The 26,510-nt window shown below is 49.4% G+C and overlaps 1 protein-coding gene across 3 annotated transcripts in view; it reads left to right on the top strand.

The window, feature by feature from the left end:
- Positions 1-26,510, top strand: part of LOC138513069 (uncharacterized) — a 1,355,028-nt gene that overhangs the window by 1,228,511 nt on the left and 100,007 nt on the right. For 2 of the 3 annotated variants that reach the window (XM_069627754.1, XM_069627752.1), the window contains one exon: positions 17,969-18,107. The exons of the other annotated variant lie outside the window; for it this stretch is intronic. In XM_069627754.1, the coding sequence (XP_069483855.1) occupies positions 17,969-18,107 (139 nt within the window). The remainder of the gene's footprint in view (positions 1-17,968; positions 18,108-26,510) is intronic. 3 annotated transcript variants of the gene reach the window in all.

The raw sequence follows: 26,510 nt of genomic DNA, 5'->3' as shown, positions 1-26,510 counted from the left end.
GACCTGTAAGGCTCTGGAGGTGAACCAAGAAACCAGTCAGCAAAACTGAGCAGAGCTAGGCAGGAGAAAGGGGAAGGAAGGTGGGGGGAAAAAAGAACTGAGGTTAGACGGGTGGAGTGAGAGAGGAAGAGAAGAGGAAGGTCTTGAGGAGTATCCAGAACTTAAGGTGCTGCGGCTCAAGACGGAGAGAGGCAGAGGGAGGCTGTTCCAGAGGGAGTCACCTGCAGAGGATAAAGATCTACCCCACATCTCTGTTTGTGAAAGCGGCTCACCAGCAGATAGTTGGAGAAGGATGAGCAGAGGGAGAGTATTTAGGAAGAAAGCGTTGTGCGGGTCCCATCCCCAGAAAGCCTTGTGGTATATGCAGAGGGTCTTGAACTTGATCCTTGCAGCCGCGGGGAGCCAGTGAAGGGATTCAGCGCCGGAGAGATGCGGTCCCGGGGCTTGAGGCCAAGGATAAGTCTTGCGGTTCTGTTCTGGATGAGTTGTAGAGGATGGAGAGTTGAAGTAGAAAGGTTGAGAAAGAGGCTGTTGCAATAGTCCAGCCTGGAGAGAACGAAGGCTCTTGAGGTAGTGAGCCTCAGGGAGAGGGGGGAGTGAGAAAGGGTGGAATACCTTTTGAGGAGGCGAAGTTGGTAGCATGACTTTTTGGAGATGTGTGAAGAAAGGGAGAGAGTGGAGTCGAAGGTTTTTTGCCTCATTGGTATATGAGGGTACAGGGCAAAGGGATGCCAGCCAGTGGGAAAGCGGGAACCGGGGTCCCAATGAGGACAATCTGTCTTACTGGTGTTCAGGCAGCGATTGTTAGCAGCACACCAGGACTGAATTGTGGATAGACATTCGGGGATGAGCAAGGAGGAGGCTGAGGGTAGCCTGAAAAAGAGCAGCGTGTCATCCACAACACTGAAAATTAGAGTTAAAGTTAGAGGTCCTGTGGGCCAAGGGGGCCTTGTAGATGTAGAAGAACTAGGGGGACAAGTTAGATCACTGGGGGACACCACAAGTAGAGAGAGTGACAGAGGAGAGAAAAGGGCCCAAGTCCCAACTGGGAGGGTCGGTCAGAGAGAAGGGAGGCAAACCACGCCAGGGCCTGATCTGTGATGCCCAGGGTATCACATAGATGGGTGATCAGGATGTTGTAGTTTACCGTATCTAAAGCAGAAGAGGTCTAGAAGAATAGGGACAGAGGAAGAGTAAGAGTCAAGATTTGAGAGCAGGTCTTCACAAGTGTTAAGAAGAGCAGTTTCAGTGCCTCTGGATGGTCTGAAGGCAGACTGATGGTCATGAAGACAACCAACAGATTCAGTGTGGAGAGTAAGTTGGGTAATAGCCATCCATCTAATAGCCATCTTCTCCAGGAGTTTACCCAGAAAAGGGGTGATGGAGATCGGGCAATACTTTGCCGGAATAGACTAGTCGGAGGTTTTTTGAGCAGAGGGTGCACAAGAGAGTGCTTGAGAGGAGAGGGGAAAACTCAGTGGCAAGAGAGGTTGCAGAGGTTGGCCAAGGCTGGAGCAAGAGTATTAATATTGTCCTTGATGGTTTTGGAGGGGCAGGGGTCCACCTGTTTGGAAGAGGCTTTCATAGACTGGACTAGTCTAGATACTGCATCAGGTGTGACAGGGAAGAGGGAGGAGAGTAGAAAGGGAAGAGTGGGGGTGACCGAAGGGGGCCCAGGAGATGTCGGTGCATGAGGGCGAGCGAAAGAGATTGAGAGACAGGATGTCCTGTGGTTTGGTGGTGAAATGTGCAGCCAGGGCTGAGCAAAGGGCCTGAGTGGGTGCGGTAGAGGATAAGGCTACAGTGGGGTAGGCTACCTCCTTGCAAACTTTCAAAAGTTTGGCTGTGTTAGATGCCGCAGAGATGCCGGCTTGAATGTAGACTCTTTTCTTGGAGCGGATGCAGAGTCTATTTTGCATTTGAAGAAAGTGGTAGGCCAGTTTGTCAGAGGGTGCACCTGAAGAGCCCCATTTCCGTTCCGATGCTCTGCACTTGCGTTTAAGGGTAGCCAGATCGGAGTCATACCAAGAGTTGCACTTTTTGGCAGGCTTCAGTCAGACCCTCATGACAGGGGCAAGGATGTCAAGAGTGTTGGAGATGGAATGGTGAAAATTAGAGAGGGCTGTATCAAGGTGGGAGTCGGCCGCAGGAGTAGGAGTGGAGAGTAGGGGGAGGCAAAGGCAGCCACTGACACTCTTTTCATGGGTCCAATGACCTTGAAGGCAGGAAGTGGTGTAGGGTGTGCCAGTGCTAAAGGAGAAGAGAGCTTCAAGTGAGAAGAGTGATCAGTCCACGAGAGTGAGGTAGTGAGAGGAATAGAGAGTGGGTTGTCTGTGGAGATGAGAGCATCCAAGGTGTGGCCATCAGTGTACATTGGGCCATAGGGTAGAATGGAAAGAGCAAGGGAATCACACAGGTTGCAGAAAGGTCCTGTGGAGTCCAGGGAGTGAAGCTGGATGTTAAGGTCTCCCAGCAGGAGGAGTTGTGAAGAGAAGGAGAGGAGTGAAGGCCAGGTCATCCCATTCCAAGAGGAAGAGGGTGGACTGGCCTGGCGGCCGATAGAAAGTGGCCAGAGTAAGAGAGGGACAGGGGAGAGGGAGAGAGAGCCTGCAGACCAGGCTTTCAAGGGAGGAGTAGACCTGAGTATGAATAATGGAAAAAGAGATCCACTTAGGAAAGATCAAGGCTCCTCCACCTCCTGGCCTGTTGGGCCTGGGCACGGAGAGGATCTTGTAGCCTTCAGGTAGAGGTTTGTCAAAACCTGTGACAGAGCTGTCCTTGCACCATGTCTCTGTCAGAGCAAGAACATCAAGGTCCAGGAGTTTAAGGAGCTGGTAGATGTCAGAGGAGTGCTTGACAGCAGAGCAAGAGTTTAGTGTGGCAACATGGAGCAGGTTGCCACTTTTGAAGGAATAACTGGGGGGTTCAAGGGACCGAGGTTTTAGCTGCAACAGTGCCTGAGAGATAGAGGTAGGGGGGAGGCAAGGATGACAAGGGTGTCCGTGAAGAGGCTGCAGGCATGGGAGCCAGTGTGGGAGGGGCCACATGAGGCAAGGCAGCTCCAGATGCGGTGGCAATCTGTGGCCAGGGCAGCAGGATGGAAGAGGCTGACGAGGTTGTCAATGTAGTGCAAGTAGGCAAGGGAGCCTGTACAGTTGAGAACAGCAAGGGGAGAGTTGGGGGGGAGATGGTGAGGTTGGTAGGAGGCATGGTAGCCAAGGAGGGCATAGTTGGTAAGGTAGCCTGGGGGGCCATAGGAGCAGGTGGCAAGAGTGCCCATGAGGCAGAAAGAGGAAAGTTAAGGCGAGGAAGGTGGGTTGAGGCCCTTGTACCAGGATAATACCATTCTGAGAGATATTTATGATGGCCATGGAGGTGGAAAAGGAGGCAAGAAGGGCCTCCCAGTGGGTGCCACCATTTAGGTGTGAAGAAGAGTAGGGAGAGAGCAGAGTGGCCATATGGAGAGTCCATAAATCGGGAGAGAGAATGACAAAGAGTAGGTCAGTGAGAGTCTGTTTGGCCGAAGCAAGGACGTAGGATTCGGCAATAGGAAGGCCTGGGTTGGAGGCCAGTATGTCCTTCTCGAGTTTCTTCCTGCCAGACTTAGTAAGAGGTGAAGTATAGGAGATGGAGAAGGAGCTAGAGAGGATGAGAGAGATAGAAACGCCATAGTGAGGGGCACAGAGTGTGGTACACTTAACTAGGCAGAGCAGTTAAGGTAGGTGGGAGGAGGTAGGCAAGAAAGGAGCAAGCACTCAGGAAGACACAAACAGGGTAGGGGAAGAGACAGTAGGAAATGAAGAGGGTGAGGGAACAGAGGGCAGAGGCGGGGGTGACGAGCACGCACCTAAAAACGATTTTAGAAACCGCAGAAACCAATGCAGGATGTGGGCACAGATAAATTAGATGTTTACAACAAGCAGCAAAACCAATGCAGGATGTGAGCACAGCTAAATTTGATTTTTACAACAAGCAGCAAAACCAATGCAGGGTGTGAGCACAGCTAAATTCGATGTTTACAACAAGCAGCACAATCAATGCAGGGGGTGTGCAGAGCTAAAAGCAATTTTTATTTTTTTAGAACAAACAGGTCCGGCCCTCCACCTAAAGCAGAACAGGGCAGCCATGATGGAAAGGAGGCCAAATGCAGCCTCTCACTGGATGCCATGGCACACAGCACCAAGAGCATGTTATTCTTGATTTTAAAAAAATGATTTTCCTTTTTTTTACTTTCATTTTTCAAATTGTAATCGACACAATTAAAAAATGCTCTTTGTGCGCCGCTTGCGAAGGGTGTGGTGGTAAAGGCCCCAACAGCCCCCTGAGGCTTACCTTCGATGCAGGAAGTGGGGGGCAGAGTGAGACCCAGCCTAGAGAGCAGGAGTGGCCTGTGCTAGCCTGCTCGCCAACACGATGAAACGCATGCACAAGTACTGGGATGAGGAAGAATGGAGCTATGAGTAATTAAGATTACCAATAAGTAACCAAGGGATTAAACATAAGTAGTGGCACAACACCATTGAGCAGACTGGGCTTCAGCCCTGTCCCCAAACCCCTCACACATTGACATTTTGGGCTATGTTGACTCGACCTGGCTGACCTACAGAGCCTGCCGGACACAACAAGACACAGATGTTAAACGGCACCTGGGTTTTGCTGTTAACAAAGGCCCAGCAATTGGTAGCAAAGCATTTTACTGTTAGTACCTGCATTCAAATGCGTAATTCTTTAGGCAATTGAAATCTGATGTGAGTTTAGTACTTGCATGCCAGGGAAGTGATTGGAATGGTAAAGAGTGGACAGGAAACCACTTATCTTCACAGCAGTCCATAAGCGGGTGCTTTCAAACTTAAAGGGGAGAGTTAACTGCTTGCAATATTGAAGCTGCACTAGAATAGTCTAATTATAATGCATAAAGAAGTTAGATGCCCCACACAAATAAGTTTGGCCCTCCCCCACTGCCCGTGAAGTTAGCACCTCTCAACATTTGAAGGGTTAGCACCTCCCCCCAAAAATGTAGGATTTGTTGCACCTCTGAACCCAAGCACACACACCATTCACCAAACACACACACGGAAACCCCCACCCACCCATATATTTAAGTATGTACACTTTCACCATACACTTCCACAGGCAGCCACCTATACATTTGTGTGCACCCTTTAACCATGCACTCACATAGGCAGCCACCTATACATTTAAGTGTGCATCCTTTTACCATACACTCGACACGCACACCCAGCCACCCATACATTTGTGCCTCTTTCATACTCTCACACACGCACGTCATTGGGTTGAGGGGAGTCCTATTAATTCAAAAAGAAATGGTTTCTTTTTTAAGTCACTCTGACTTCATAAAGAAATTATTTCTGTTAAGGACCGAACCATAATGGAAATAATTTCTTTATGAAGGCACAGTGACTTCAAAAAGAAACGATTTCTTTTTTAATTCATAGAGCTCCCCCACCCCATGGCATGGAGGCCTCCAGCCTAGAGGCTCCCATCTCATGGGATGGGTGGCGCCCTCGGGCTCAAACGAAATTGTTTTTTTGTTGTCACTGTGCCTCCATAAAGAAATTAAATTCTTTATGAATTATGAAGGCAGAGTGACTAAAAAAAAAAGTTAAATCTTATATTGGGCCTCATCACGACTTCGGCGGTAATGCGGCGGATTATCCACCGACCGTAAATAGCGCTAATGCCAAGGTCCCCGGCGGATAATCCGCCAGATCACGAGTTATCTTGCACGCGCCCCGGTCCATGGCGGTATCGCGAATAGTGCAAACCTTTAAATCCGGCGCACCGTACACTACACCATATCGCGCGCTCATAGCGCACAGGAAACGCGTCCCCACCGGAACAGGAAATAAAGTGGCGGCCATCTTGGAAATCACAATCCGTCGGATATCACAGCCCCTGGAAGCCATCCATGCCATCCAACCCCAAAACATGTCTCAGGAGCGCACTAGGGGCAAGACCGCCCTGGACAGGGTGCGAAAGCCCAAATTCAGTGACCAGGAGCTAATTGTACTGGTCGAGAAGGCCGAGATGCACCACGAGGAACTGCAGCAGCGCAAAAAAAGTGGCCAGCGCAGAGCACAAATTTGGCGATCAATCAGCCAAAGGGTCAGTGCTGTGGGGCGCGTGCCCCGGGATGGGGAGGATTGCCGCAAGCGCCTGAACGACCTGCGCGTGCGAGTCCGTGGCATCCTGTCACAGCACCGGAGTGCAAGTAGGGCCACTGGAGGAGGCCCACCACCAACCCCACCCGAACTCGCACCTTGGGAGGAGAAAATGACAGCCCTGATAGATATTGGCACCATCGAGGGCATTGGTGGAGCGGAGGCAGGCACTGGCATCGACCCAACTGCAGGTGAGTCCCACCCCCGAATGCATGCAGCTGAAAGTACCACACATGCAGACCCTGAGTGAATGAATGCGAAGAAATGTGTGTGAGGTACTGCATACACCCATAAGTGAGGCCTACATCCATTGAACCGTAGTGCTGCCTAGACGACCCTGCACGTGCAGTGCATAAATGACAGGGGCAGGGGATAGATATCCATAGGCATAGGACAGCTACGTAGAGTTTGAGTGTGCATGAATACACCCCCAAAACCCAGAGCGCAGTGCACCCCAACCACGCATGCAATCTTGTCACTCCAACATTCCCATGCAGTGTACCTCCATACACACTCGCAACAAGCACCACCTGGCGACTGAACAGAATGCAAGTTGAATGCGTGATTGATACTGTCCTCAATCACACTTGTTGGCATGAACTGCATCACACAAATATATGTAGCATTGAACTCAGACCACTCCCTATGTACCCCACAGGCACACGTCGATCCCAAAGGGACGAAGATGATGGGGAGGAGGCCACACCAACACAGCGCCCACGGCAGCACACCTCCACCAGCACCACCACCCCACAAAGAGGCCGTACGGAAGGGAGACGACCCAGGCCAACACCCACTTAACCCCAACGCAGCCCCACCAGGCAGCAGCAACCACATGGCCGCAGGGAGGCCACTGCCAGCTCGCCCCAAGCCACCAGTCACAGCCCTGATGCTGAGGGACAGAGGTCTGGATCTGAACCCGACGTGGGAGCAACACCTCTACGTGGCCATCATGCCGGAGGACAGCACTCCCCCAGAAGCAGTGAAGCTGAAGGGATGGTCACACCCCAGGGAAGCCCAGGCACACACCATGCACTAAGTCGACATGTGCCTGTGCGTCGTGTCCGCACACCACAGCCGGACGTGGACACGCCATCATATGGCAGCCCAGAAGACCGGCACTCTGAGTCAGGCAGCTCAGTCCAAGCTGGCGCCATGTCGCCATGCAGCCCCCCCTCACGACAGCACACAAGTCGCAGGCCAACACATGACACACCAGGGGTGCCCTTAGTCACTGGGGCAGCAGTGATGGGCTGACTCGACATTATTGAGGCAAAACAGGCCAGGGTGGAATCAATGGCCAAGGTGCAGAGCCGGCACATCAAGGCTGTCGGTGCATCTATACGGCATGGCTGCAAATACATAGCGCGGGACAATGCGCGCACACGCAGAGTCATTGAACAATGTACCGCTGCCCTGACAGGCTTCGGGCAACGAGTGAGGGAGTTGACGGAGGCAGTCTCAACACTTGCTGAGCAAACAAGGGAGGGAAACCACCTCATGCGTCAGCACATGATGGCCGCCCCTTCAGACCCTTCGACATCGACCACACCCACGGAGGGATCCCTCGAGCCATCTCCTAGGCACCAGTCCATGCGCTACCTAAGGGCACGCACACCAGAGGGGCCCGGAAAAAGAAAGCACCCACGACCATCCTAGTGGTGCATGGCATCATTGTTGGTGCCCTGATAAGACGCATGTGCCTATCTGCACAGTTGGGGGTAGTTCACTGGGGGGAGGGGGGGATTGTGTGCTGGGTGTTCACTGGGGGGAGGGAGGGATTGTGTGCTGGGTGTTTACTGGGGGCTGGGGGGTTTGTTGGACGGAAAATAAATCGCGTTAGAAAAATCACAATGCATGGACAGTAGTAATTGGCACTAATGCAATTTAATGTTAAAGTGACATATTTCCAATTTACCCATTACCCATTTCTAAAAGAATCCATCTATCAATCCCTGTCTTGCCAACCTCCCCTCCCTCAGCCCAATCCTTTGTGCATGTTCAACACCTTCTGGCACTTCATCGCCCTCACTACCATCCTCAGGTGGCTGCACATGAGCATCAGGGGGCAGTGGCACATTTCTGCAACAGCAGATGTTGTGCAGCATGGCACATGTCGGTACAATTTTGCCAACTTTTTCTGGTGCATACATCATTGCCCCTCCCGTGCGGTCGACGCACCGGAAGCGTGCCTTCAGCAGTCTAAATGCCCTCTCCACGCAGATCCGTGTATGGGCATGGCCAAGGTTGTATGACCGCTCCGCCGCCGTGTGTGGGTGACGCACAGGGGTCATGAGCCACGTGTACTGGGGATATCCAGAATCACCTGCAGGGGAGAGAAAACCGGTATGGGAAACAAGGTAAGTCCAGTGGGTGTACAGAGCTCTGTCATCAGTGTGATTTTGCCATATTTGTCATTTGGCCTATGACATTGTGGAGTGTGCTGTCCTACGGGCACGATTGAATCAATGGGGAACTCTCCACTTGGGACGCCTATGTTTCTGTATGTAACAATACTCATTCACTTGTCGCAGGATAAGGGGGCCCTTCCATCTACTTCTGCATGACAGAAGTGGCTGCCTCACGTGTCACTGCAAATCCATTTGGCTACAGTTGCATTTGCTGGTCGTCACTATTCTGTACTGTTCTCCGTGCATTTCCCTGGCCATTTTGGGGACAGTGTTCGTGGGATGTACATTGTCATTACTCGGCCTACTTATGTGTGGTGCATTTGTGGATGTGCCAGCTTATGGTTTGGAATTTCATTACTGTCGGATGGCCAGGGTGGGATTTCTGTACTGTCTGTGTTGGGAGCCATGGTGCTACTCACAAAGGAGGCTTTGTGGTGGGGCTTCCATATGTCACTGTGCCGCCACATGTCTTACATCCTGCATGGGTGTGTTCTGCTGTGTTGGACATGTCCAAGGTTTATCGTGCAAGGTGCTTGAATGTGAATGCTGCAGTAATGCTGGTGGCCTATTGGGAATAATGGATTCTGTGACAGGCACCATCAGTTGTGAATTGACATGCTTTATGTTATACATTTGTACTCGCCCAGTAGCCATGTGTTTTGGCCTCAGTGTCTTTCCATGTACGCCGGCAGGGTACTGTTGCGTAGGACCATGGAGTCGTTGGTGGATCCTGGGTAGCGGGCACAGCAGTGGCTGAAGGTGAGGTCAGGACCACATGTCATCTGCACATTGAGGGAATGGTACTGTTTACGGTTTCTGTAGGCAGCCTCATGTGCTTGGGGTGGTACGAGTGCCACATGTGTGCAGTCCAGGGCTGCTATTACATTCGGGACATGGGTAATGGCATAGAATTGACCCTTCAGCTGGTGCACCTGTGACTGTGTGGCTGGCAATGCAATGCAATGTGTTCGTTCGCATGATTCAACAGTGCATCAAGCACCTGTCCCAGCATGGCACTGAATGTGGACTGGGCCATTCCATGCATTATGGCAACGGTATGTTGGTAGCTGCCAGTCCCAAGAAATTGAAGCACAGACACGAGCTTCACTAGGGGAGGTACTGCCGTGATGGTGGCTATGCGGCTGTCAATGTCACCCTGGATTGTGTCCAGCAACTGGGTGATGGTTGCCCTGTCCAGCGATATTCTGTCACCAACTGACCATCAGTCAGGGCCCAGGGTGTTGGCCTAACCCTGGGGATGGCTGGCTGCCTTGCTAGTGCTGCTCTCCTCCTCATTCTCCTCATCCCCACTGCCCCCTGCACTCCCAGGGCCCTGGCCTGGTTCGCTGGCCTCTGTAGCTCCAGGCGCAGCAGGTAGAAGTCAACATCAAGGCTCCCGGCTCCGAATGGCAGCATGGTGTTGGGGAGGGTGTGTTGTGCATGGGTGGCTCCTTTGTAGGCCTCTGATTTGCATTGGTTCCACCTGGGCCCTTATTGCTGTGGCCTGTGTTCTGTTACCTCCAGCTTTTTGCTGGAGGTATTTTCGGCAGATTATCCGCCGCTTTTCTGGCGCTAATAGCGTCTACGCCGGACTCTTGATTGCTGATGTTTTAGCGCGAATGGTTCCTGGCGCTGTTATGGCCGGCGCTTGTCCAGCCGGCTGTACTTGCGCCGGCTGAAATGGCGCCAGCGGTATTTCGACTCGTGATCCGACGGACCCTTAAAATTGCCACTAATAGCGTTACCGCCGATTTTAAGGGTTACCGCCAAAGTCGTGATGAGGCCCATTGTTTTTTTTGTCCAATGGGGCCCCCCCTCCCAGGACATGCGATGGTGGGGCCCCCCGCACAGTGGAGGCCATGGGGGGGGCCATTATGCCAGTGGACAAAGGGGAGCCAGAGAATAAGAGGCCCCCCGGAAAGAAGCAAAGAAGTCAAGCACCCACGAGTGGAGGGAGAATGAGAAATGGCCTAACCTAGCGGCAGGCTTGACAGGCCTGGCATACTTGACACCCTAGAAGGGGGAGCCTGGTGGGAAAAGATAAATAAAATAATAATTTGGAAGGTGACTCTATACCATTTGGGGAAGGGGCAAAGCCTCGGAGGAAAGGAGAGAGGAGAAACCAGACATGGAATCCACAAGGGGGAGTAATGTAACCCCAATAGGGAGAGACCTGGGTTATACCAGGGCATTGAACCCGGCTAGAATCTGGGGGAGCTACTAGGAAAGCAACCCTGACTGAGGGGTGGGACAGGGGTGTTGGGGTGGAAAGGATAAGGGGGTGAGGGAGTCTACACCCAGAGGAGATTCAAAGAAACAGTTTTTAAAGTTGAGGTCTGCAAAAGTCGGAGGGGACGGGGGGGGGGGTTCTCAGAACCACATCAGAAGAGACTAAATCCACCATAAAGGTCTGCATGAAAGGGTCCAGTTAGTAGGAAAGCTCCAACAAACGATCTCATGGCATTGGTAGTGTTGTCGCATAATGTAAGGGGACTAAATGCCCCTACCAAATGTAAAAAAGTGGAGGGCCAAATAGGACGCTTTTCATCAGACATAATAAAGCTCCAGCAAACACATATAAAGAAATTGGACAAACACAAATTTAGGCTCCGTCGTTTCTCGCACATACACCAGGCCAACGCAAAGGGGAGGATGGGTGGAGTGCTGATGGCACTTAAGGACTCACTCCAAGCACATGGAATACACATACTAGCAGACCGCCAAGGGAGGTACCTTTATGTCCTAATGCAGATTGGAGGGAATAAGTTGACCTTGGGCACAGTCTATGCATCGAACACGGGGCAAGACACCTTTCTCTGTGAAACACTTCTGAAGCTTGAGAAATTCATAGAGGTATAAATAATCCTTTCTGAGGATTTCAACCTGGCAAGGGACCCCACACTAGACCGGAGCAGAGCGACCCAAAATAGGGGGACCCCCCCCCCAACCAGTGTACTGAAGGAATATACAGACAACTTGTCTTCATCCGATATCTGGTGAACCCTGAAGGGAGGAGTAACAGGATACACTTCCTTCTCCCATGTACACCAGACCCAGTCGAGAATAGACTATATATGGGGGTCAGCGACATTACTGGGAAAAATAGAGGATATACACCTAGGGGCGATAGCCCTCTCAGACCACGCCCTGCTGTTGATGACTCTAAAGAGATGGGGCCTGCGCAGGGGCCTATGGAGCTGGTCCTTTCCCTGGGAAATAGTACAGATTATTCATAAAGAACTGGGAGACATAATAGAGGACTATGTAATGCAGAACTACCACCCAAACAGTACACAAGAAGAGATCTGAGAAGCATTTAAAGCAGTGATAAGGGGGAGATGATTTCTATGCAAGCAGAGAATATTGGTGACACTCGACCTAGAAACTCAAATAAGGGATACAATGGGGAACTGGCAAAGAAAAAATATAAGGCCCTATATAAACGACTGAAAGATACAAGGAGACAACTTGACCTATTGCACACACGGAAAGCAGAAATAGACCTCCTACATATTAGGCAAAAATAGTATATAAGGCTCTTAGCTAGGCAAGTGAGGAAGGGAGAAATCCAATGCAGGTTGAAGGCCATTACACAGCCAGACGGTCGAGTAGCTATGGACACAGAAACGATAGTCCAGTCATTTAAGAGCTTCGATGAGGCCCTGTATTTATCGAACTCAATCATACAATGGTCAAGAATTACTTTAGGGACATAACAATGAGAAAACATATGCCCCTCAACAGTACCAAGCTAGATGAGAAAATTACGGGGGAAGTAGAGTCGTTAATAACGAACCTGCCACATAACAAAACCTCAGGGCAGATGGATTCTCTGCAACCTTCTATCAAACATTTAGGAAACAACTGAGCCCTAGACTGGCACCTCTCCAACGCAAGAGGGAGAAGCAGAAAGGTGACAGCCACAATGGCAGTGGCAAAAGTGGTATTTGCTAAACCAAACAAAGGCCTGCTACAATGCAGCTCCTACCGCTCCCCATTGCATTGCTAAATCTAGATGCCAAAATATACACAGGGGTATTAGCAGCAAGACTGATGCCCCTCTTGTCGAATCTGATGGGTGCAGACCAATCAGGCTTTGTAAAGGGAAGGCACACCTTGATAGGGAAAGCGGACATCCGACAGATACCAGCAGTATTAATTTCACTCGACGCCGAAAAGCCATTTGACAGTGTGGAATGGCCATTTTTATTCGAAACCATGGAGCGTATAGGGATAGGCACGCTCTTCTTGCGCAAAGTAAAGGCTAATTACATGAAGCCATAGATGCGCCTCTCAATAAACTGGCAATTATCAGAATCGGTACTAATCACTAGAGGAAAGAGATGCCCTCTATCCCTGCTCCTGTATGCGATATATCTAGGACCCCTGTTGGAATCCATCTGAAGCAATCCGGCTATACATGGTATTATAATTGGTGGGGAAGAACATAAAATGGCAGCCTTCACTGACGACATGCTGATGACTCTTATAGAGCCTGAATATTCTATCCCTGCTCTAATACAAGAACTAGACAACATGGAGCAAGTGGCAGGGTTGATAGTTAAAAAGACTAAGTCGGAATCACTATGGTTAGGTCCGGCGATGATACAGAGGGCAGAATTTTCCAAGATCTCACGCTTTAAAGAGGCAGCGGGGGGCCCATTACACACCTGGAGGTAAAATTAACTTTGGCAATTTCGAGCATTTATGGTGCAAACTACCCAATATTACTAACTAAAATAAAGTCGGACCTGACCCAATGGATGCCCCTAGGCATTTCATGGCTAGGCAGGATTGCCACGATAAAAATGACCATACAGCCAAAACTATCATACCACTTCCAAACGCTTCCCATCAGAATAACACAATCATTCTTCAGAACTGCCAACAAGCTGATAACGCAATAGATCTGGCAGAACAAATGACCAAGGGTAGCCCTGGAGAGACTGATGGCCCCAAGAAAGGAAGGGTTGGGGCTCACAAATCTAACTCAATATTATGAAGCAGCCCAGCTGTGCGTGCTCAGGGAATAGCTGGCACACAACACAACTAAACCCTGGGCTAGAATGGATCAGGCAGTTGCAGGGAACCCATCTTCTGCAGCTGGAAAAATGGGATGGACCCCGCAGCAACTCCTTTAGTCAAGTTGTCTCATATGTGAAATATGGAGCCGCCAGGTCTCTCAAGGGCATCTCATCACACACCCGGCACCCTTTGCCCCACAATTCTTCCCAGGTACAAAACACTGGCGAGAAGCCGGATGTGATAAGGTAGGAGATGGAATGAACGCAAGGGAGGTCATGACCTTTGAGGATTGCAAGAAACAGATGGGTATCACAGAAAAAGACAGATTAAGATGCTATCAATTGAGACATTGGCTGAAACAACCCATGATGAAGTAGGCGTCATCTATGGAACTTGCCCCTTTGAGAAATTCATAACTACGCACACAGGAGATAAACAATGAATCTGAAAATTGCACACAATTTTAGTATGGGAATCTAAGAAATACACATAGACATACATGCATAGGTGGGAGCAGATGCTACGTGAGGAAATCCTGCTTGGAAACTGGGAGAATCGCTGGAGGAACATACCGTAACTCACGAGATCACTCCAAGTCAGGGAAGCCTGGTACAAAAGAATGGTCCAATGGCACTACACCCCAGAAAGATTACACAAAATGTATCCGGGAGTAGCACTGGAATTCTGGAGTGGGTACAGCGGGAGAGGGGATTGGAGGCACGTTTGGTGGGACTGCCCAATCTTGGGTCCATTTTGGGGGGAGGTCACAGGTCAAATACAGAAGATGGTAGGTGGGCCCCCTCTCCCACTCTCCCAGGGAGTGGATGTGTGGTCTCTTCGACCCAGAATTCCAACTGCCTCTGAAGTCCAAGCAGAAAGCATTCATGATTCTAGTAATAGCAGCATGGCTAGTCCTAGCGAAAAAATGGAAGCGGAAACCTACCACCCTCAAACATACAATGGCTTCACATAATATGGAATATGGTAACGATGGAGTGGGTGACTTATGGGATATAATTAGAAGGATAGATTTCATATGGACTGGGAAATGGTATTGGACTTCTTGGGGAGTGACTATATGATGCAATGGTGCCCTCAGAACTTTAAGAAACTAGATATAATGTAGTGAGCGGTACATCGCTTGCACGACAGACTAAAGATCTCACAACTGGAATAGACCTCAAGGGGGTAGACTGGGTGGAGCGTGGAAAGGGGCAAAGGGGGGGGGGTGCAGTACATTTTTGTTATATTGCATTCACCAGAAGTTTGGAAAAAAAATAAAACATTGTGCAGTATGAGGCAATCATATTTTTCGGTTTGTGGGGCTACATGGGCAACAGCCATTAAAGATGGTCAAAAAGATCTACATGGCCAGAGGAGTTGTAAAATATGGTGCAGCGATTTGGGGTTATGGGAACTAGAAGGAAATTCAACAAGAAGAAAATGCCTTTTTGAAAAAGTTGTTGGCCTTGCCACTGTCGGCACCAAACTTTGCGGTTCACAATGAGGTGGGCTTAAGTTACATCACGGATGAGGTGGCAAAAGAACCATTTATTATGGCTCAGGGTTTGGGCAAACCCCAATGCTTCTCTCTCACAGCACCTAATAAGATGCATTTCTAAGCACAAAGGGGCGAACCATATCAAATGGGTCCGATATATAAAACCAACTTTAGAGAACTCAAATCTGGAAGGGAATTTTGATATGTTAAACCCACTGACCAAGACGAGGAGTTGTGAAATGGCAAAGAAAGTGACAACTTCAATACTTGGGAGAAGAGAATCCTCTGAGACAGTAAAACCATTGAATAGACGTGTTATGTTATTATCAACTAACAAAATTAAAGACCATTTGGTCTGGTCCCACAAGAAGTCCCAAAGAAGTCACATTACCAGAGCCCACTTTAACTGCCTACCATTGGGGAAGTAATAGCAAAGAGAATGGGATTGAGCATATATGCTGTCTGTACTCTGTGGTGCAGGGTTGGAGGATTTGGCACATTTCCTGTTCTTTTGCCCAACACCGTGTTAAGAAGGTGGTTGTTGGTTCCAGATTTTAGAGGGAAACATTTTACACGGTACGGGCCAGCACTTCTTTTTCAGTTGCAAGCGGAAGCCACTCTGACAGCCTGGGCCCTGGCGATCTTTGTAAACAGGGCATTACAAATGCGTCAGAAGATTATGCAGGAAAAAGAGCCTTTTTGTCAACAATCTAAAGTACATCTCCCCTTTTAAGTAGAAGAGTAGAGTATTTTATCATATTGTAAAATGGTCACCAGAGAATTAAGGAATACAGCAGTGTTGTATGTCAAACAACCTACCAGATGCATTCTTGTAATTGGGGGCCGTGCCAGGATTATCTAATAAGCTTCTATTAGTACATCCCCGGTAGTGCTAGAATGAGTGCTATAGTCTGCTCTTCCATTCCTGCTTTCATAGGAAATACTTTATATAGGGGAGGAGACCTACAGGCAGCAGTCAATACTATGCAAATTTGATATGATATGGATATTGATTGTTTAATTGTATAGCACCTATACACACGTGTTTCAAAGCGCTTCAAGGTAAGGGAGGGAGCAAGGGAAAATACAATGACATTCTTACAAGGCCTTGAGACATTAAGAATGTGAAATTAACTATCGTACTAGGCCTGACCACATTTCAGATAGTGCAAGAGCTTTGACAATGTTAAGGAGGGGAGGGATGGAGGGGGAGGTAGAAGATGAGACAGACAACGGCTGCCATACTAGGCCCGACTACATTTCTTGGTAGTGCTGGAGACTGACAAAAGGTGAAAGGGGGGTGGGGGGAACAAGCGACTATCATACTAGGCCTGTTGATATTTATGGTTGTGCTGGAGATTGACAAAAGGTGAGGGGGAGAACAAACAAGCGATTATCATACTAGGTCTGACGACAATTCTGATAGGGTAAGTGCATAGAATATAGTGACGGGAGGGGGTGATAGGGTAAGTGCATAGAATATAGTGACGGGAGGGGGGAGAGGAGAGAGGGAAAAGACAGGAAGAGACGACTGAGAAGTGGTGAGTGTGGTGAAAGAGAGGAAGAAGCAAATCCAGCGAAATAGTGTTGTAGAGCAGAAGAGCAAGTGGAGAGAGCACATCAAGTTGCAGAGGTCAGTACTGAACACATAATTTACATACATTACTTCAATTGCAGTCAAACAAAATGAATAATGTACACATAATGCGGTTTAGCCAGCCTGAGCTATTGCAGTGCGTTAGACAAACTGTCAAACAGATTACATTTTTTCAAACTGATCGGGCGCTCTGGCGTCCAACAGTTAAGATGAGCATTTTCTAATTCAACGGAAACATGAAATCTGCGTGCACATATTTAAAACGGAAAACAAAAGTTATTCATTTATTTATATATTTTTAAGTTGGTGCCGGGCCCTTCAAATGGCTCTGGCGGGTTTCACAAAAGGGCAGATAATCGCATGGTGGACACATGGATTCAACCTCGTTGCAGACAGTCCTTTCTATTCCCTTTGTATTCAAGTCAACCAACAAGAAAGGGAACTTTGCATTTTTAGTTTCAACTATTCGGTGGTAAGCGCTTACCTATAGGCCGAAACCATTGGAGTACACTAAGGCGAGAGATGACATGTGAGGAGAGACACACAACTTCATCACCCCGGGGATCTCTTTGAGCTCGCTCTTTGTAGTACTAACATCAAGCTTTGGCCTGCCAGTGGTTTTCTAAGCAGTCTGCTGAGAGTAAATGGCTTCACTGCAGTTGTAAATAGCTACTGGTGTAATAAAAAGCCTTAACCAGGTATGCCTTCAACCAATTGATTTATATCTTCCCCTTGCACTGAAGTCTTGTTAAAAACAAGCAATGACAAAGCCAACAGTTTTGGCATGAGCTATTAGATACGCGTTTGCCAGGTACTGAAAGCATATGCCCAGGTAATCACTCCATTTTCCAGAGTTTGCGATCTCCTTGCCAGGTTTTAGCATTTTATGCGTGAAAAGTAAATGCCCATCCCATAGCTACACAAAAGCCCAAATTGTTGTCTTTGACAATGCTTGTTGCAAATTTATGTGGATACCAGTTAAGCACAGTGAATCTGTTTAATTTTATTTTCGCATTCGATTAAATGACCCACTGAGTTGGGTAATGCTGAACATCCGTGATCCTTGTATAACTCAAGTTACCCTAATGGAGGTGAATGGGTGCTGTAATAATACACCAGTTATGTTATGTTTGTTGTTCAATTGCACCTTTATGCGATAAACTTTCAAATCGATATGTCTCAGCGTCAGAACCTATTTGTGCAATCTTGTAATAGTGTTCATTTGGCTCTTGTTTTTCTTCTAATTATGAAGCACTGTCCAGTATCGGAAGCAAATCAGCCTGAAAGTTTGATGGACAGTGACACAGCTTTGAATTCTAGGATTTCTGTGGGTCCTATTACAATCAGACCAAATTCTACTCTGATCAAATCTGGTGGCCATCTCACTCTATGTAAGTGTCCCTGATGGAACTTTACCCTTTTACAGTCCAACTTCAGAAGTATAAATGCTAATGTGTGTCCATTTTCATAAATATAGATCAAGTATTACAGCATTGGCACAGTGTAGGCTCTGTGTTTTCTGTTCTGCTGCCTCTGAGGATAAAAGCCCTTTCTTTTTCGTGAAGCATTAAACATTTTGATTTCTCCCAACAGGTTTGCTGTCCCCAAACCCCCACCGCCCCCAATAACTCCAGATCCATACTCTTAGCTAGGATACAGGTGAGGTGCCCTCCACCTCGCCCGAGAGTCCCCTAGTGCCCTCCCTGTCTCTAGGAAGAAGTCTGTGTGTTGACCCCAGGGGCTGAGTGCGTTCCCAGGCCAGTGGATGATGGGCCCAGGGTCAGTATCAGGTGGATCCTGTGGGCATTTGTATGGCGTCCCAAACGCTTGGCAGGGGATTGAGTCAATACAAGGAACAGCTGGGGTATAAGATCCTAGAACTTCCAGGGAAGACCTGGATACCCTTTCTGCCAGTCTCCCCTTACATTACCCCAAACGTAGCCTAGACCCCATGTCAAAGTCGACACAATCTGAGCGGTTCTTGATCTGCGTGCCGGGCCTGCCCACGTCAGGACATCATGTTATGAAGGAAATGTTGCCACCTATGCGGTTTATGATCCAGAACTGCAAGCACAGTGGCAGAAATGGGAAACACTAAACCTTTACCAGGTGAAGTAACCTCAGCCCACAGGAAGCAGTATTTGTGCCATAAGTGTTGGCTGTCAGCTGCTCATTTGTGTTTCGGAGCCGACGTGTGCCCCGTGTTACTGCCTGCCGCGTGTCCCGTGGTCGAGGAAGCACCCAAAATGGCGGACCTAGTTGCCATGGAGACCACAACAACAAAACATGCCGCCAAAATCACCGCCACAAGCCCAGGATCCGATTTGCTGCGCCCGCCTGCCTGCCCCTCCCATCCTGCATTAAATAGAGGGGGTGAGGACCGAGAGGCGCAGCCGAGGAGCGAAGGCCAGGAGAAAAGGCCTCCCGTACTCTTTGCAGCTCTTCGCTGCTCGTCGCCATCAGCCAGGAACGATCTGCTCTCACTGCCTAGAGGTAAGAGGATCCATGCATCCCCTCCCATCCAGCTCCTCATAACTGAACCTAGACACGATCGGCTACGCGCCCGCACCTTCTGTGCTCCACACAGATCTATTCCACAATCTACTAGCATGCGGAATACTCGTTTACCATTGACCCCACATCATCCGCAACAGGTACGCTCCTGCGCACCAGACCCCTTTGTACCTCCCCACAGATGAACTCCCTCCATGGCTCCCACCCTTCATCCAGCACAGCCATCAGATCTGTATCGAGGGCAACAGACACAATAACTAGAGCTAAACTTCTCGCACCCCCTAAGGCCAAATCTGAGGTCTACAAAACCGCGACCTTAACGCCTATGACCCCTGAAAATGGGACCCCCACTATTGCCAATTCTTCTACCTCACCAGTTGAATGTATTGATGTAGCTGCCTTTGTTACCATGCCTATGACCCCTGAAAATGGGACCCCCACTATTGCCAATTCTTCTACCTCACCAGTTGAATGTATTGATGTACCTGCCATTGTTACCATGCCTATGACCCCTGAAAATGGGACCCCCACTATTGCCAATTCTTCTACCTCACCAGTTGAACGTATTGATGTACCTGCCTTTGTTACCATGCCTATGACCCCTGAAAATGGGACCCCCACTATTGCCAATTCTTCTACCTCACCAGTTGAATGTATTGATGTACCTGCCATTGTTACCATGCCTATGACCCCTGAAAATGGGACCCCCACTATTGCCAATTCTTCTACCTCACCAGTTGAATGTATTGATGTGCCTGCCACTGTTATCTTACATATGAGCCCGGACACTACTGACGCCCCACCAGTCTCCACCCCCCATCTCAAATGTGCCCTGATCAACGCCCGATCCGTCAATGCCCATGCCTTAGACATCCATGACCTCATCACCTCAAACAACCTAGACATCCTCTTAGTCACCGAAACGTGGCTGCATGAAGCCTCGGGCCCTGCGCTCTCCCTTGCACTCCCACCTGGATACACTATCATCAGGTAAGACCGCCCCACCAAAGGCGGGGGAGTAGCAATCATAGCCAAAGACTCAATTAACATCAGAAAAAATGATAAAACCATGAACAACACCAGTGACTACCTCCAACTTAAACTCTCCACCTCCCACCACTGCACCATTACACTCCATCTGGTCTACAGGCCACCCGGCCCCACAGGAGACTTCCAATCCACTATCACCCACCTTTTGGCAGACAACCTAAAGAAATCTACCAAAGCGATCCTCCTCGGTGATGTCAACCTTGGTCTTAATGACCCCAAGGACCCTGCCTCCAAAGCACTCAACTCAGCCCTTGAAACTCTAGGCTTCTCAACACTGTCACACACCCCACTCACTCATTGTGCAGGACACTTGACTGGATTGCTCAGCACAACTGCCCTCTAACAATCACTGGAAACTCCCCCACCCCATGGTCTGACCACCACATCATTACCTTCAACATCCCCACCTACGCCCCCCCACCCCACCCCCCCATCCTCTACCACCCGCCCTCACCAGAAGCGCTTGCCTCCTTACGAAAGAAAGACTTCTACCATTCCTCCAGGGTCCTGCCTTCAGACCTCCCTTCTCCAATGACCCAGAAACCCTGGCGCAAAACTACAACAAGGCTATATCAGCAGCAATCAACTCCATTGCTCCTCTCAAACCTCGGAAGTCCAAACCCACAAGCCACACCAACACCTGGTTCACCCCAGACCTACTCAAACTCCAGACGGACAAACGCTCTGCCCTTGCGCGCTGGCAAACCTCCCAAGATGACAAAGACAAACTTGACTTCAAAACCCGCTCAAAGGAATACAAAAAAGCCATCATCCTAGCAAAAGCCAAATCTTTTGAAACTAGAATCTCCGAAGCCAACTCCAACACCAAAGAAATGTTCTCCATATTCAGGGAACTTGAAACCCCTACCCCTACACCCCAGAACTTCACTAAAGACAAAGCCTGGTGTGACGGCATCCAAACTGCCATGCACAACAAACTAGACCTCCTTCAAGCCAGAATCTTGAACTCCAGACTCTCTCTTCCCACCCCCCCCCCCCACTCCCTCCCCCTCCCCAGAGGCCACCCCCACCTTCTCCTTCAAAACCATCCAAGAGAAAGACATCATCACCCTAATGAAAGGAATCAAACCCTCCAACTGCAAAGGAGACCCCTGCCCCGCCACCATTATCAAGGACTGTGCAGAGTCCCTCGCCCCATTTCTCACAGCTTTTGTAAACGCATCCTTCACCACAGGCATTGTACCCTCCTCCCTCAAGGAAGCTTGGGTCAGGCCCCTCATAAAAAAAAACCACACTTGACCCCACCTCACCCAACAACTACAGACCCATCACCACCGTCCCCTTCCTTCTTAAAATTCTGGACAAAGCAGCCTACCTGCAAGTCCAACACTTCATCGAAGAGAACCAACTCCTAGGCCTGAGACAATCTGGTTTCCGCCCAAAACACGGAACCGGCACCGCCTTACTGGATTTAAAAAACCAGATGGATGATGCCAGAGACCTGGGCAAACCTGTCCTGCTCCTCCTCCTCGATCTCTCTGCTGCGTTTGACCTTGTGGATCACGACGTTTTATGCCACCACCTAACCTCCACTGCAAACTTCTCAGCCAATGCAAGTGCCTGGATCACTTCTTTCCTACATGGAAGGACCATGCAGGTCTTCTCTGATCTAGCTACGGCATCCCCAACCATTATGCTGTGGTGTCCCTCAAGGTTCCTGCCTCTCTCCTACCCTCTACAACATATTCACTCGCCCTCTCTTCCTCATCCTTGACGCCATGGGGATCTCGTACACAAATTACGCGGACGACACGCAGATCCTGGTGACCCTGACAGGTGACTATGAGACTGATTCCAAGGCCCTTAACACCATCTATAACGCAATCCAAACTTGGATGGCCTCCAACAGCCTCTGTCTCAACTGACAAAACTGAACTCCTACTTGTAGGCTCCCCCGACACTCTAAAAAAACTTGACGCTCAGTTCTCCCACTTCACCATTGACTCTATCACCATTCCAGTATCTGAGTCAGTGAAAACCCTAGGCGTCTACCTGGACTCCAATTTGTCCATGACTAGACAGGTGAATGCCATTGCCTCCTCAGCTGCCTACCAGGCCAAACTCCTCAATGCAGTTAGACCCTACCTCTCCAGCGACACCTGCACAAACATAGCTAGGGCTATCACTGGATCTCGGCTGGACTACTGTAATGTCCTCTTCCTAGGGACCTCCACAAAAAACCTTGCGAAACTGCAAGTTACTCAAAACAACTCCTTACGCGCAGCACAAGGCATCTCCAAAAGAGAACATATATCTACTGCAAGAAGAGCCTCCCACTGGCTACCTATAAAAGAGAGGATCATCTTCAAAACCTTGACCCTCACCCACAAATGTATCCACTCTGCAGCCCCAGCCTACCTTGCACAAAGGATCCACCCGGCCATATCCGCAAGACCAACCAGGACCCCCTATACCAACCTACTCACGGTACCCATGATAAAAAAATCAAGAGCAGGGGGTTCTAGCTTCCCCTACCTTGCGGCTCTACACTGGAATGCCCTCCCCACTGCCCTGCGAGCTGAACCTTCCCTGACCACCTTCCGAAAACCTTCAAAACCACCCTGTTTGCTTGATTCCCTACCGTTTATCATCTACACCCGCCACATGTATACCTGACCTTTGTACGCTTCCATGCATAATATCTGTTACACCTAAATGTCAATGCCAAATGATGTAACCTATGCATAATGTAACTAAGCTTTCTGCAAGTAACGGCGCCAAAATGCCCCTGGGCTGCCTGCGCGCTATACAAATGTAAAAAATAAAAATAAAAAATAAATAAAATGTGTGGTCACCATCGAAACAGGGCTAAAAATCAAGGTGGCAGACTCATGAGGCCTTTGTCCGTAACGACTTTGTGAAATCATTAACCTGTGTGAGCGGTTCATGTCACTAATCCTCAAGCACACTCTATCAGAGGTACGTGATAGAGGGGCACACACATTACAAAATGCTGCCAGCCCTGTCCAGGTTTTTGAGAGCGTGGGAGGGGGCTCCAGACTGTGGTGGAGTAAACCACAACTAAGGGAAGGCTGATGGGAAGGTCTGAGTAAGTAGGTTAGTGTGATTTATTGGAGGAAGGAGGGCGGGGAAGTGAAGTGATGGGATGCGAAATGGAAGTAGAGGGGAAGTGGAGAAACCAACGGTGGAGGTTGGGAGGGAACCAAGTGCAACATCTGAAGGGGGGATATAGCCAGAGGGACTTGGAAAAGAACATTTTAAGGAGGTGGAGAGAAGCCAGAAGGACTTGAGAAATAACATCCATACAGTCACTTTCTCTGCATGCACTCAGACCCCACCAAAATGCAAAATTGTATAATGCATAACATCATGCATGCACCCCTCCAGTGCATATTTATCACTTACTTGAAATACTACTGATGCATGATACCAAGCACGCATCCCCCAAAACGAGCATGCGTATTAAAAATTAACTAGAAACATAGAGGCAGACTAAACGAGGCAGCAGGGAAGGGGTAGGGGGGATAGCTGTTAATTCCTGTAGCCAGCCAAAAGGTTACAACACACATTTACTAACATACATGGCTTTAAAGAAACACAAGGAAACGACTCTGAGAAACGAAGTCTCTGGTGAAGCAAAAGAGCCATGACGAAATGCTGCCCCACATTTCAAAAACTAAAAACCCCACCCCACCACCTGGTCTGCTACTGAAGAACCTGGTGAAGTGCCCATTTACACACGTCTGGGCTACACAATAAATCATTTAAAAAAAACAGCAAAAATGCACATTTCCTATTATAATACAGAGACACATGCAGAAAGATGAGACGACCTGCCCAACGGACAATCTAGGCTAGGGGAAGAGACACCCGACGCTGGTTCCTGAAGGTGTGCCATCTACCCAAGGCCAGCCAAGGAGGGGATTAGCAAGAGCAAGGGTGACCTCCCCCACCCCCCATTACAGCAACAGGTGGAGTTGCTGGGACCTCAAAGACGAGGACCGAGTGACTCAGCAGGAGAGAGCCCACCCTGAGGGACTCCTCAGCACCAAGGAGGAGCGACCAGAGAGTAACTGGAGGCTCAACCTCTCATGCCCGGAGGAAGCAGGAAAGATGCCCGGAAGGTACATGGTTGAGAAGGAGAGGAACCCCCGGTGCAAGGCAGTAAATACAATCTGGGAGGCCCAGTGCAGCACAACCACGGCAAGTCGCTGTCAAACAGGAGAAGCCACAGTGGTGCTCAGCCCCCGAGCAGGGGGGCACGGCCTTATTCTTCCTCAGCGGCAAGAACGGTGGAGTCCCCCGCCGGGCAAGCACGGCAGCACTGGTGACCAGGGATCCCGGTATAGATGTACAGCGGAAGCCCAGGGGTCGGAGAAAGGGATCCAGAGGCCATGGGAACGGCCTGGCCACCAGTAACAAAAGGCAATAGGGGAAAGAACACCCCCAGCACTCTGCCTGTGTACGGGGCATAGGAGCAAGACCGCACAAACACCCCACCAAAAGAGGGGGGACTTTACCCGGAATTACATGACAAGTAAAGGTGCAAGATTAAAAGGGAGAAGTGACGCCATACTGTGAGGTGCAGAGCCCTTTGCCTCCAAGACTATAGCTCTGATTGGCACTTTACTCCAGTCAAGCACCTTTAAGAGTCCAGCAGTCGGGCCACATGAGGGACCTAACAGGAAAGCGACTGAACAAAGGAACTGGGCCCAGCAGTGGAGAGGGAGAGCCCCAAAGCAAGATTGGGGAAGAGCAAGAGGGAGAATTCCCGCAAACCACAAGGCATTCATCACACAGGACCAGGGAGAGGTCAGGAGAAGTGGGCCCACTCTCCTCTGCACCATCATGCCGAAGTCCAGTTGGAAAGAACCACCGACCCTCTCTAAAGGGAGTGAAGAAAAACGAGGAAGGATCATTGCCGAAGATCTGGGTTAGAGAAGTCGACTTTCCTGAGGAGCTACAATTAACAAAATGTACAAGACCAGTCAGAGCGAGGTGAAAGGATCCCGCAGGACGCTCAAGATCAGTTAGTGACGCAAACACTTCTCAAGCAATATTTCAACGACTTTGGGGACAAAATAGCCAATACCGTTCAAAAACAGATGGCCATAATGCGAGAGGACTTGGCAGAGGGCTCGCAAGAAATCAAGAGATATAAATAAAATGGAAGAAAGGGTGGACACCAACGAGAGAGCGATTCAAGAGCTGACGGAATACGCTAGGGGATCCAATAACCTGCTGGAGAACATGGCAAGAGCGACCGACAACCTCGAGCTCCAGGCCGAAGACCTGGAAAACAGATCGAATATCTGCCTTAAATGCCTCCCTGAGGAATTCCTGGACAAGGATCTTCAGGCAGTGGTCAGAAGTATTTTCGCAGACCTCCTGGAAGCAGCGGACACTCTAGAAATAAAGATTGACAGGATACATAGGGTGGGACCCCACAGGCAAGATTCAGGTGTGAGGCCGAGGGACGTTTTAGTGGCCCTACACGAATACACAACCAAGGAAAGGATACTTCAAGCAAGAAAGATGAAACGGATAACCTACAATGATGCAGAAATTTACCTTTTCCAAGACTTGGCCCAGACAACCCTTAGGAAAAGGAAAATAATGGCCCCAGTCCTGTCAGTTCTTAGAGACAAAGATGTTCGATACAGGTGGTCTTTCCCATTTGGTTTACTCTTCGACTGGCAGGGGGAACACAGAATTTCATCCTATGAGTAGGGAGCAAGACTTCTGGGCATTGAAGATGAGCACCAACCTCCAGGGGACATCTCAGACAGGCTTCAAAGCACTCTCAAAACCTGGGAATGGTAGACAGACCCAAGCGATCTAAGAAAGGGGAATACCAGCCACAGTTAGAAGGGCCCACTCTTGGACTGCAAAAAGAGAATGCAAGACATCCAGCGAAGACACTGGAATGATCCATCAGCAATAAATATAGCAGGGCCATACGATCAGCCTGTGCCTGGGGAGGGCAAGTAACAAAAGGGCTTATACAGATGGTCTGGGAGGACAGCTGGGGGGATCTTGGAATGGGTTCAGGAGAACCTGCTGAGGAGTATTCTGGGACCAGTAAAGGGTTCAATCTTCGAAATACCGAATCGAGGGTGGCTAGAGGCTGGTTGAACTGACCCAGAAGGAGGTTTACGGGGGAGCGATATTGGAGAGAGATCAGGGAGGGGGTGGGGAAAAGGGTCCAGGGAGAGGGGAGGCAGGGGGGGTTCCGAGAAAGGATACAG

This window comes from Ambystoma mexicanum, chromosome 12 (genome assembly GCF_040938575.1).
Source record: "Ambystoma mexicanum isolate Mex_15411 chromosome 12, UKY_AmexF1_1, whole genome shotgun sequence".
Taxonomy (NCBI): Eukaryota; Metazoa; Chordata; class Amphibia; order Caudata; family Ambystomatidae; genus Ambystoma; species Ambystoma mexicanum.
This window is presented reverse-complemented; position numbering and strand designations above follow the sequence as displayed.